General features: G+C 43.1%; 1 protein-coding gene across 1 annotated transcript; it reads left to right on the forward strand.

Moving 5' to 3' along the window:
• The first annotated feature begins 1307 nt into the window (after positions 1–1307).
• LOC106027776 (uncharacterized) lies at positions 1308–9750 on the forward strand. Its single transcript, XM_063233600.1, has 3 exons — positions 1308–1338; positions 2665–3183; positions 9567–9750. The coding sequence occupies exons 1-3, from the start codon at positions 1308–1310 to the stop codon at positions 9638–9640; spliced, it is 624 nt and encodes a 207-aa protein (XP_063089670.1). The 3' UTR covers positions 9641–9750.
• Positions 9751–12918: the final 3168 nt, after the last annotated feature.

Here is a 12918-nt window from a genome sequence, read left to right on the forward strand (position 1 = left end):
CAAGATGCATCTGTTGGAGGCCAGACCTCAAGATAAAGATGGAATAACCAGGCTTACTTGCCTCCCCAAGGAATAGATAATGGTGACACCTGGTCAAACAAAGTCTAGATAGACATCAGTCACCTATGTGGGTGACCAAGACCCTCGGACCAATTCCCCTCTCACACTTTCCTTTTGTCTTTTTTTTACTTTATTATTTACTTATTTATTTATTCATTCATTTATTGGTACCAGAGATCGAACTCATGACCTTGCACTTGCCAGGCAGGCACTTACACCACTGAGCTAAATCCCTGGCCCTCTTTTGTCTTTTTTTAGACAGAGTCTCACTACGCAGTTCAGGCTGGACTTCAGCCCACTTTGTATCCCAGGCTAGTCTCAAACTTGCAACAATTCTCCTGCCTCAGCCTCCAAAGTGTTAGAATTACAGGAGTGCACCATCACACTCAGCTGGACTCATCCCTTTCCAAAAAGTTCTTTGTTCTTTCCATGTACTGTTGCTACATGACTTGCTTCCCTATTGGATCAACAATACTTAAGTGGCATACTTGCAACTCTATTGGTTGATCATAGTTTTGTTCCATATTATACCCATTTATGATTGTTTACCCACCTTGTGATTTTACTCTATAAAACTTCCTCTGGAAAGTGGGGTCCACAGCAAACTACTCAGGTCTTCTCCTGTCTTTCTCAAGAGCTGTCTCTTGATAAAATTTCCTAACCTTAATCTCTGTTATTCCTTAGAATTTATTCTTACATGCCTGTAACCCCAGCACTCAGGAGGCTGAGGCAGGAGGACTGGTTCAGTTTGAGGCCAGCCTGGGCTACATAGTGAGTTCAAGGCTAGCCCAAACTATATAATGGGAACCTATCTCAGGAAGAAATCAAACAAACACATAGAATTTATTCTTCAATTTTGGGGAACATGAACCCTACGTATTGGACAACTAGCAGGTTGGGAGTTACACTTATTTTCCCTACATCGGAAAGTCCTGTCTCACTGGGTTCACAGGCCTGCACCACCATACCCAGTTGTCAATTTAACCTTAATAGCAACCTCAGGAAGTGTTGTTCTAGCCCTTGTTACTGATGATCAGTGTGAGGTCAGGTAAGGACATAACCTAGAATCCAAGCCTGGATTTGAACCCCCGAAGGCCTGACTGCCCTCAGGGCCCTCCCCCACAGCCTCCTATCACAGCCGAGTCCTCTCCTCCACACCTGCTGTTGATACCCAGTTTATTCTGGACTGCTGTGGGAGGAAGGCTAGTGAACTGTCCAGCTGTGGCAGGGCTGAGCGCAGAATACACATGTGGGAAGTGAGACCTGGGGTGGTGTCAGGTGAGTTGCCTGGAGGAATCCTGAAGGGATGGTGGCAGCTCCCTAGCATCCCTGCTGCTCTTGGTCCCACCAGGAACGTTGGCACATGCTGTCCCCATGGGAGCCACAATGAGGATGCACCACAGAATCACGGGCCACCAGGTCACTGGCCGAATGCAGGCCTCCTCTCCACACCCACATGACAGAGCCCTGAATCAAAGTGCAGGCATGGGTGGCTGCTCTCAGCCCCAGCCACTTGACCATAGGTCAGGAGGAGGTTGGGGAGGTTCTTCAGGCCCAGGTCTGGGCCACAGAAACTCATAATGAGCAACACAGACAGAAACACTGCCATCCTGGAGCTCACATTCTGGTCAAAAGAAGACATCATAGGGCATTGGAAGGTGATAAGTCCCATATTAAAATATAAAACAAAGATGTCTCAGGAAGCCAGGCAGGAGGATTGCCATGAGTTCAAAGCTAGCATAAACTACATAGTGAGGCCCTGTCTTGAAGGAGAAGAAAAAAAAAGAGAACATAACAAAAAAAGGGCAGAGAATGTGTGGTGAGAGTGGAGGTGTCAGTTTTTAACCCTGAAATGTCACCCAAGGGATCTACATGAAGGTGAAGAAACATCTGGCCATGTGCTCAAGCCTTGGGAATTCCCTACTGTGATCACATGCCCTATTCCCCCAGATGGGTGGCAGAATAGTCTATTGGAGGCTCAGTTGTGTCACTAAGGGCTCACAACCTGTATGACCGTGGTATTGGGCTAATGTGGTGGTCCACACCTGCAATTACAGCTATTTAGGAGACTGAAACAGAGGATTTGAAGTTCAAGGCTGGTCTGGACAAGTTACAGAGATCCTGTCTCAAAATAATTTTTTTTTTTTTAATTCACGAGGCTGAGGAGGATGGTTGCAAGTTCGAAGCCAGCCTAGACTACAAAGTGAGATCAAGGCCAGCCTGAACTGCATAGTGAAACCCTGTCTCAAAAAGACAAATTAATAATAAGAAGAAGTATTTAAAGCCTAGCAATATAGCTTAGTGGTAAATTGCCCCTAGGTTCAAGCCCCAGCTCTACACACACACACACACAAAAGGAAGAAAGAAAAAGGAACAAAATATATATCCATATCATTTTGAGGTTTGTCTTTTTCAAAGTTTTTTTGTTTTGTTTTGGTTTGGTTTGGTTTTTGGTGCTGGGGATGAAATCCTGGGTCTCTCTTTCGGACGCACACGCGTGCCCAAAGCAGCACAGCAAGCTATCATGTCTGCCTGCCAGCCCAGGACCATACTTCCGGCCAGTGATGGAGGGGCGGAGCCTCATCCGCGTGTCTGCACTTTGAGGGACCCTGCGTCGCGGGGGGCGTGGCCGCGCAGGCGTGCAGCGATCATTGGCCCCAGAGCTTGAGGGGGGCGCAGGTGAGACGACGGTTGGGCTTGGGACGGTTGGGTTTGGAGCCGCCAGTGGCGACCGGCTGCGCAGCAGCCATGAACCTTGCGAGTCAGGGCGGCGAGGCTGGCTCTGGCCAGCTAGTGTTCGCCAGCTTCAACCGGGTCAACACGTAAGGCCGGGCCTGGAGTCAGGGCCAAGGGCGGCCGCCTCGCGTCCAGCCGGAGGGGTTGCCACCCGGCCTTCCCTAACCGCAGACCAGGCGCTGCAGCGCCCCGGGCGGGGAGGGGATGGAGCCGGCTTGCTTTCGGGCTCGGACCCCCCCTCTCCCCAAATTGGGAGCACAGGGATGGTCTCATCTCCCACCTCTGCCTTCAGCCTGTGCCCCAGTTCTCTCCTGCCAGCCTCTTGTGTCCGCCGCGTCCCAAGACCCCTTCTCATTCGTCTTTCTTTAGCGCTGTTCTCTTTGCCAGGTAACTGTCTTCTCCAGAGAAGGAACAAACCTGGCAATATGCTGGCCTCGACCCAGGAGAAACTGAGCCGAGAGAAGTGTACAGGGACCGGCCCGAAGGGTCTCAGGGTACCGGGGGCGGGTCATCCTTGAGCGAGAGAGACCCTAATGCCAGCTAGGGTATTCAGCGCTCTGCGTAGTCAGCTCCAGATATGAAAAGGGTTAGCTCAGTGGCTCAACCGTTTGCCTGGTAAGTGCAAGGTTGTGAGTTTGAGCCCCAGTACAAAAACAAAAACAAACAAACAAACAAACAAAAAAAAACGAACAAAAAGGGGTTAAGAGCTGTCTCTTAAAGGCTCCTCGAGTGGGTCATGAGAGGAATTAATAGATGAGGTTTATGGTGAAGGGAGGGAGAGGAGGCCTTGGGTAATAAGATAAAGCTGTGGAAGAGGAGGAAGAGTGGGTCACTTGACATCATTTGAAGTCCTTGTTTGTTGGTGGGAGAACGGAATGAGCAAACTAGAAAATGTTACTTTTTTTCCTAATTAAAACTGGAGAGTGGCAAACACCAAGTTGGAAGTGTGCGTGAGGCAGACAAAGTCATCGCACAGCTACTTGAGGAAAATCGAGTTTAAGAACGGCTCATGGCGTCCTTAGATCTAACAGTTGGTGAACAGTGGCATGGTTGCAGGAGCAGATTCTTGTCTTTTGAGTTGCCTTGCAGTGTTCTTTTCACTGCCATGCTGGTTTTTTGTTTTTTGTACCTCCAGAGCAGAATTCTGAGTTCAGGAATAGTGGTGTATGATCTATAGAGATTAAGGGTAGCAAATACTGTAATTTTTTTGTGGTCAAAAGTCAGCACAACAAAACGATCCAAACAGCCTATTGCAGTTTTAGTTGGGATCAAGTAAATAATTTAGGGAGGGAGGAGGAAGTTTCATATCATTCTGATGTTGTTTAAAGCCTTTGCAGTGTTTTGTTTATTGGTTTTTAGTTTGATTTTGGTTTTTTGAGGCAAGGTAGTTCAGGCTGGCCTTGAGCTATGTCACCCAAACTGGCTTTGAACTTGTAGGGGAGTCCTCTTGCCTGGACCCAGAGTGCTGGGATCACAGGAGTACAGCCCCATGCCCAGCTGTAGCTCTTTGTATTTTGAGACCTGTAAAAAATGATACAGGATTTTATGCCTATTCTAAATTAGAGAATTTCCAAAACATTTTCTAGTGATTTTAGGGGGGGGGCGTTTTGCTACTTATTATTTGAGAAGGAAGTCAATTACAAGAAAGCATTCTCTTGTTATCTTTTGTTTGTTTTTGTTGTTTTGATTTTTGAGACAAGGTTTCATTATGCAGTTCAAGTTGACCTTGAACTCACTTTGTAGCATAGGCTGGCCTCTTGCCTTGACCTCCCAAGTGATGGAATTACAGGTGTGTGCACAACCAAGCCAACTTCTGCAACATAATTTTGACTTGCCAAAGAGACTGTGAAGGAGAATAAACAAGTTAGAAGGAATAGTAAGTTAGAATTATACTCAGAATTTATCAGACTAAGATGAATTTTGTTTTTGTTTTTGTGTGATGGTGGTACTGAGGTTGAACCTAGAACCTTTGCACTAAACTACAGCCCTAGCCAATCCCCTCTTCCTTTTTGCATTTTGTATTTTCAGACAGGCTCTCACTAAGGAAATTGCCAGGCCTTGGGTGGAACTTTCAGTCTTCTTACTTGAGACTCTCAGAGTACTGGCATTATAGACATGTGCCACTATGCCTGGATAATTATTTTCTTGAGTACCATGTTAGTACTTCCCAAATTGTGTAAAGCTTGAAAAACATGTCATATTCTCTTTGGAGAACTAAAGTTTAACCATAAGAAACTCCCCCCACCCTTACATTTTAGAATGGAAATTTTGCTTTGTACTGAGAATCAAACTCAGAACCTTGTACTTGCTAGGCATGCATTGTGCACCCTGGCCCCCTTTTACATTTCAATAGTTAAATATAACTAGGACAGGGAGAGATTGAGTTCCCAGTTAGTGAATACAGTGTTTTTACTTCAGTACGAATTTGAGATCTCTGTCTCTGTCTCTCTCTGTCTCTCTTTCTCTCTCTCTCTCTCTCTCTCTCTCTCTCTCTCTCTCTCTCTCTCTCTCTCTCTCGACAGGGTCTTGCTATGTAGGGTCAGGCCACCTTTGAACTCACTATACAGTCCAGGCTGGTCTCAAACTTGTGACACTTCTGCCTGTAATTTGCTTTAAAGCTACACTTGAAAGAAACATAAATATTCCTGTGGTTTGTCGTCTTTCTCTCTCTTTCCTTCCCCACTCTGAAATTTATTGTAGTACTGTAGAGGAAGATAATTTTTGAAAAGACCAACATTGTTGATCTAAAATCCACATGTGCTCTCCTTAGGGACATTTGCAGGCCATTTCACTCAGTCAAATGTAAGTAAGTTATACAGTCACTTTACTTGTTTGTTTTTTATTGTTTAAATGCTTAACAACACAACACTCATTGTACTCCAAGCTGTATTTGTTTTACCTTTCTTCTTATAATATGATCTCAAGCTTTTTTGTGTGATTCTTATCCTAAAAGTATGATTAAGTTTTATTTGCTTTTTACCATTTGGTTTGTTTTTCTTTTTTCTTTTTTTTTTTTTTTCGCTTTTTTTTTCTTTTGCATTTTTATCGGTCCCGGAGATCGAACTCACAACTGCCTGCTTGCAAGGCAGGTGCTTATGCCGCTGAGCTAAATCCCCAGTCCCTTGTTTTTCTTTTTTCAATTAGAGCAGTGCAAAAGAGAGCAAGAGCAGCTGGTCACAGACACCTCTGTGTTGCCTGGTTAGGACCCATCCTGGTTTCCAAAAGTAGCACCGGGTAAGGCTTATGTTGGAGTGCTTTTGGCTTTTTGAAGTGAAGTTACTAGTGAATAAGTGGCAGGTGGTCACTTGAATCTTCAGTAGAAATATCAAGGATTACACTTTTCCTGTGGCCTCTGTAGCCTGTGGGAAGTTATGTCTATTTCAAATGACATTTCCGAAGCCTTGTGTTTAAAGAATTGATATTATGAAGGGTTTGGAGATACTGATTGCTTTTATCCACCCAGGTACAATTATCGTTCTAGGAGATACTGTTTTCTTTGTCTTCATCTGTCAGTTTTTGAGGCTCTTTCAGCTTTAAAGGGAGGCCGTCCTGCCTGCTGTGCAGAGGATATGATTGAGGAGGACACTGCCCAACAGCAGTGGCCAGCAGCAAAGATAGTGACCCACAGATGTGCTTACTTCGTGCATGAGAGAAGCTGACTGACTTCCAGTTTGTGGCATGGGTCCTGTGCACAATGATAGTGTCACAGGAAAAAAATTAGTGAAGGAGCGAAGCATGGTGCTACATGCCTAGAAGCCCAGTACTTTGAAGGCTAAGGCAGAAAGATCGTCACTGAAGTTCCAGGCCAGCCTGGATGCAAGACCCTATCTGGGAAAAAAAAAGAAAACAACCAAAATTAGTGAAGGAAAGAGCTCTGCCTTATGTACTCAGGAGTCTGAAAGGGCTTTGGGCTGTCCAGATGCATATCTGGGATAGAGACATGTGAGTTGGAGGGAGGGGCTATCTCACCAAAAACTTGCAGCTGTGGTCCTAATTGAGACTACCAGAACCTACCAGCAGCGCTCTCTCACTGAGCTATAGCCCGGCCTATTAGAGTCCTTTGAACTAACCACCTTACTAATAAAGTATGTACCATTACTGTACTGTATCCACATCTTAGTAAATACTTGGAGTGTTTTTGCTTCCATTTTTTTATCGATTGGAGTAAAACATTGTTATAGACTTGAGATCCCTTAAAATTCTAGCTCAGGTATCTAATATTCTACATCAGTTTCTGAATCTCCAAAAGAACATGGAACTTGATTGGTAAAGCCCAGTTTTAACAGATTTGGTCCATAGGGAACACAGCTTAGAACTAAGATGTTTTATATTCAAGGATTTGGTTCTAAGACTCCATTAATCTTGCCCAAGAGACAGGCCTACTCTCTACTTGTTTTATAGCATAGTGATTTGGTTTCCAAGTCAAGAAATTGTAAGAGGAGCGGGGCTGTTGGTAGGATAATCACAGGAAAAGTGGTAACTTTAACAAAACTAAAAGGTAGGAAAGAGTTGGCTTCTTTTGTTCTTTCAGATGCTGTGGACTGAACCCAGGCCTCAAGCACTCTCCCTTGAGCACTCACCTCCAGCCACACCCCTAAAGATATTTTTATAAAAACACTACAGTCTGGCCATTTGATGTGGGATACATGAAACTCAGCTCAGAAAAATTTGTCTTGTTTTAAGAACACAGGAAGGTATATAAAAATGATTTTTTAAAAAATCAGAAATAAATACAGATATAGTGGCGCGTGCCTGTAATCCCAGCACTAGGTAGGCTGAAGGAGGAAGATTGCCTTGAGTTCGAGGCCCAGCTGGGCTACATAGTCCAGCTTGAACTACATTAATGAGACTCTGTCTCAAAAAAAACAACAAAAAATCAAAAATAGTCCCTAGCATGCACAAGACTTGAGTTTAATCCCTAGTTTTTAAAAAAAGTAAAGAAACAAAACAAAACAAAAAAATCAAATAGAAGGAATGGTTTGCTTCCTAAAATAGCAAACTTTAGTTATCTGGAAAATACTTTCTTGAGCACCAATTTCCCAAAAGTTCTAGGTTGCTAGTTTTTTTTGAGACCATCTTGTTGTTTAGACTGGTCTTAAACTTGGATGACCCTCCTGCCTCAGCCTCCAGAGTACTGAGTTACAAGTTTGTACCTTGGCTAAATGTTTACAGTGGTTTAATACTTGATTGATTAACTGAAATAAGCATATAGTAAAGTGGCTTTGTTACTGTGATACTGGGGATTGAACCCTTAGCCCTTTTTATTTATTTTGAAACAGTGTCTTGAACTTGTAGTCTTTCTGCCTGAGCTTCTCAAGTGCTGATATTACAGATGAGCACCACCTTGCACAACTAGTATTTTTGCAAGGAAAATGTTAGCTGTAGGAAGACATTTGGTTATTGGTTGGTTGGCATTTTTTGTTTTTGAGACAGGGTCTCACTATGTAGTTCAGACTATCCTTGAACTCAGCATGATCCCACTGCCTCATCCTCCCCAGTGCTTGGAATTTCAGGCATGCCTGGCTTCTCATTTGTACTTCCAAAATGAACTGCTTCTGCTCCTTTGTACTTCCAAGATAAACCTGTAGAATTTCATAATTTAGTAGTGTTTATAGTAACTCCCTTTTGGGAGTAGATTTCTTCTATAGGTTTTAATACTTGATTGATTAATTGAAATAATTACATATAGTAAAGAATTGCAGATAGAAGGTACCTTCTACAGGTAAGAGAAGCTGGAAATACCAAGTTCCTATTGGATGACATGATCATTAAAATAGCCCTAAATTTATGTTGGGGTCCAAATACTCAGAGTATGAAGTGTCTGTCTTCTGGTCTGCTTTTCTGTCTGTTTTCACATTCTCCAGATATTACAAGCAAATCGCCCTAGTGTCTGATTCCACCTGTGTCCCACTGCTTCCTGCTCTTGACTCATCTTTTCTGCACTATCTAATTAGGGCATGAGCTCAGGAGCTGGCATGAGCTGGCCTGAGACTACCACAGCTCATGGCAAAGCCAGCATCTTCTTCTGCCTTCCAGGTTGTCTCTGAGACTAAACCAAGTGCCTTCAGACCTTTTTGGTGCAGTTTTGGACATATGCCAGATCTGGTAGCTATCAGATTAATTATATGATCACAAAGGAGGTTTTACTTTTTCATATTGATTTTGTAAACAATCATGAGCTAGGAGCAGGTGGTGACTCTGCTGTGGGATGGGCTGAGGTGGGCTGAAGCCCTGGATCACTTGGCTGGCAGTGTGTCCTATCATAACCAGAATTAAAGCAACGACTGCACTCCATTCTAAAAAATATGTTACTTTAGGACAGCTAGCATCAGTTGTGAAAATGACTAGCAGTGTCTTGTGGACAGATGTGATGTTGCTCTGCCTTTAATCAGACAGTGTGCTTCCAGGCATTGATGCCCCTTTACTTCCATCTTGCTGTGGAGTTTTAACATCTAAAATTGTAGGCTTTTCTAAATGTAACCATTGGAAGGTTTTTCTTTCTCTATTTACAGCCTTTTCTGTATCTTGGGAGAGAACTCAACTGTTGCTGTCTTAATGAAAGCAAGTGTGAGCTAGACCCTTGGTCAGGTGGCTGGAGATTTGAATGGGGAAGTGGCTGGATCTCTCTTAATGCAAGTTGTTGTCATTGATTTCCACCATGTGTTGGCTGGCTGGTGCCCTGGTAGGAGAACATGTCCCCATATGTGGTGTGATGATGATACATGAGGAGCCCTGTGTAGATTTTATCAGCTGTGTAACTTTGTCCACAGACACATTCAGCAGTCTTGGACGTTATTTCCCAAATCCAAGCTTCAGCATGGTCTATCACACGGAAGATACCTGATGAGTGTTATGAAGCAATGACTGACTGTGGCAGTGTTTCTGGGACTCTGAAGAGGCAATTCATACTTCATGGTGGAAGTGGGAAAGGAGATCAGCAAAGATTCAAGAAAAGGTAACATTTGAATTCTGACAAAATGCTAAGCTTTAGAGTGCGTAGCTGGTGCCAGCAAATATTAGGGGCTGCAGGAACTGTAGGATGGAAGTCACCAGCATCCCTCAGCTTGAGAACAGCTAGGCCTGCAGAATGCTTCTGAAAGAGAAAGAAGTAGGAAGTGGGTTGAAAGATTGTTTGAGAGCAGTCCCGAAGAGTCTTACTTCATGGCTGGGTGTAGGGCATTTGAACCCTCTTCGATAGGAAGGCAGTGATTGGTTCTCTTTAAAAAATGGTTATTTTTTTAACCTGTAATTAGTACTTTTTAATGTATTATATCTTTTTGAGACAGGGTTTCACTATGCAGTTTAGACTTGAACTCACAGCAATCCTCCTGCCGCAGCCTCTTGAGTGCTGAGATTATAGGTGTGTGCTATAATTTAACTCAAACACAAACTACCTACTTTATTTTTAACGATGAAATAGTAATGGCAACAAAATAACTTAGTTGTAACAAAGCTATCAAAGGAGCAAAATAAAAACAAAACAGTAGGCATTGTTTCTGCTCATATTATTCCTTTAAACAGGAAAAATTACCATTAGTCTATGATTCTCAACTATGTACTCAGTAAAGCAAGGGAGGATATACTAGACGTATCAAGGGCCCACTCAGAATAATCGAGCTTCTCTCTAGAATTGGGCCCAGCAGGAACACTAAAGAGCAGTCGGTGTAGACATACTTTTAAATGATCATTATAATCTCAGGTTTGTTGGTTCCTACTTCTCTGAAAAGAATGTATCTCATGTTCTCCTCTCTTAAATTCTAATAGTCTAAATACAAAGATTCCAGTAATAACAGATTTATAGATCCATTTTGCTATGTGTGCCAACTGATTAATTTACCATTAATTTCCCTTAGTTTTTTTTCTTCCTCTTTGAGCCAGAGACTTGCTAAATAATTAAATTCCCTAGGCTGGGTTGGAACTTGCAATCCTTCTGCCTCAGCTTCCCAGAGTGCTAGAGTGCTTGATTATAGGTGTAATATTGTAAAGTATGGCTTAAAACGTGTTTTTAATGAGATGAAATTACATAAGCCACTTTAAGCACAGTAGCATTTAGTACACTGAATGATTTTTAAGTAGGAGAGTGACTTGATCAGCAGTGTGACTCACAGTGTACTGTGCAGCAGTCCAGAGGTGGATTGGAGATTGACTGAGAAGGAGAGAAAGCTTGATTGGGAAACCACTGTTAGAATCCAGGCTGCAGTGGTGTAAAAGAGGGAAGTAACAGTAAAGATGGAGAGAAGGGGACAGGGGAAAGTTGGTGGAGAAAGATTCCAAAGAGTAGATAGATGGTGAGGTAGAAAAGGAAGGAAGAGGAGGGAGAGGAGAGGTCATCCAGGAATGAAGACTGTGGACTTGGAAACCATCTGTGTAAAAATCATAGGTAAAGCTTGAAGATTGAGTGAGATTAACAAGGAATACCAATGTGGAGAGAGAAAGGGCATTAAGTAAATACACTTAGGGAAAACAAACTTTAAGAGATAAAAGGAAATAAAAATATTAAGTGTGCAATATGGGAGAGTTTAGAAAAGTCAAACTAGAAGAGTTGCAGTGACAGAAGATTGGAGAAAAAGATATAAGAATCTGACCAAAAACTGCAGGAAGATTGAAAAGCTTAAAAATTGTGAGAGGCCATTAATTTTGATGATGAAAATGTTGGTCATTTAAAATAGAACTTTTAAAGAAAGAAGTAGGCTAAGAATTTTGTCATTGAATGGGAACGAGAGGGAAAGGCTGTTGCCTCCCGGAAGTGCTTTAGATTCCAGGAAAAGGTAAGACTGAAACGAGGAAGGGTTTAGTGAAGGAAGTAATAGTGAGCTGGAGGATCCAAGAAAGGGAAGATTGGAAGGAGCAGAATCATGGAATATTTGGGAAGGGATAAAGAAGGCACAACTTGAGAACCTCTAAAAGGAAGAGAGAGATTCTCTCTTCTGAGGTGGTGAATACAAAAGCAAGGATTACAATATAGAGAAATATTTGGGGAAATATAAAAATGGATCTGAAAGAAGTTAAGGAGCTTATTCTCACTGGTTTTGTTTTAGTAAAGTAAGGTGCTGGATCACCTTCTGAGACGAGGTGCCAGAGCTGGGAGCAGGAGTACAAGGTAAGGAACTGGAGATGGGAGCAGCATCCAGGGTCAGGTGGAGGAGAGGGAAGCAAGGGTTGAGTGTGTGGTGCTGAGGATGGGGAAAAGGAGTCCAGAGCACCAAAAATCTTATGATGAATTTATGCATTTGGAATATTTGCATAACCCCCCCTTGAGTTTGAAATGTGTTGATGTGAGGGAAGGTGAGAGTCAAAAAGTTTTGAGGATCATTGAGAAGATAGATTAGTAGCCTATTGATCTTTTTTTATTTGTGTCATATGTAAGAATTTTGCCAGTATATATAGTTTTCAGAAAGAAATATTGTATACTAGCATGATTGACTGAGATAATTTCTGGCACTATATTTCTTATAATTAATGAAGCATTAGCAGAGACCCTTTGAGAGGTTTTAACTTTAATTTCAGAGTGGTTCCAACTATATACAAAATGTCACCCTAAGGCTGTGGGCACCTGCCTAGTATGCACCAGGCCCTAAGATCCCAGCACCACCAAAGACAAATATTTTTTTCTTTGAAAATTCAGTGCATACACCACTTAAGTTTACAAGCCACATACTGGTTCTTCATCTTCCTTTTCTTTGTAATCACAACGTTTTAAGAACATTAAAGACCATTTTTAGGCCTGTGGCCACCTGTGTTCTACCTCACAAGCCAAAAGGGCATGCAGCAATTTCCAGCCCATGTTAGTGTAGTGCCCCGAGACTGGTAGGGCCCCACCCAAGGTTCCACATCACCAGAGGATGCACTGGAGGGTCCCTCTAGACCTATGTGGGCCCCGCCCAACAACCCCCAAGTTGCCTGCAGCCACCACCTCGAAAGCCATAAGGGCGTGCAGTGATTTCCAGCCCACAGGGAAGCTTTGGCCTACCCAGCATTTCACATCATCAAAGGATGCACTGGAGGGTCCCTCAGGGGTTATTTGGGCCCTGCCCAGCAATCCCTGAGTTGCCCACAGTTGCCTGTATTCTGCTTCGCAAGCCAAAAGGGAACATAGTGATTTCCATCCCATGGGGAAGCCTT

This window comes from Cavia porcellus, unplaced genomic scaffold, assembly GCF_034190915.1.
Source record: "Cavia porcellus strain 051 isolate PalLab524CR breed Dunkin Hartley unplaced genomic scaffold, mCavPor4.1 scaffold_23, whole genome shotgun sequence".
In the NCBI taxonomy this organism is placed as follows: domain Eukaryota; kingdom Metazoa; phylum Chordata; class Mammalia; order Rodentia; family Caviidae; genus Cavia; species Cavia porcellus.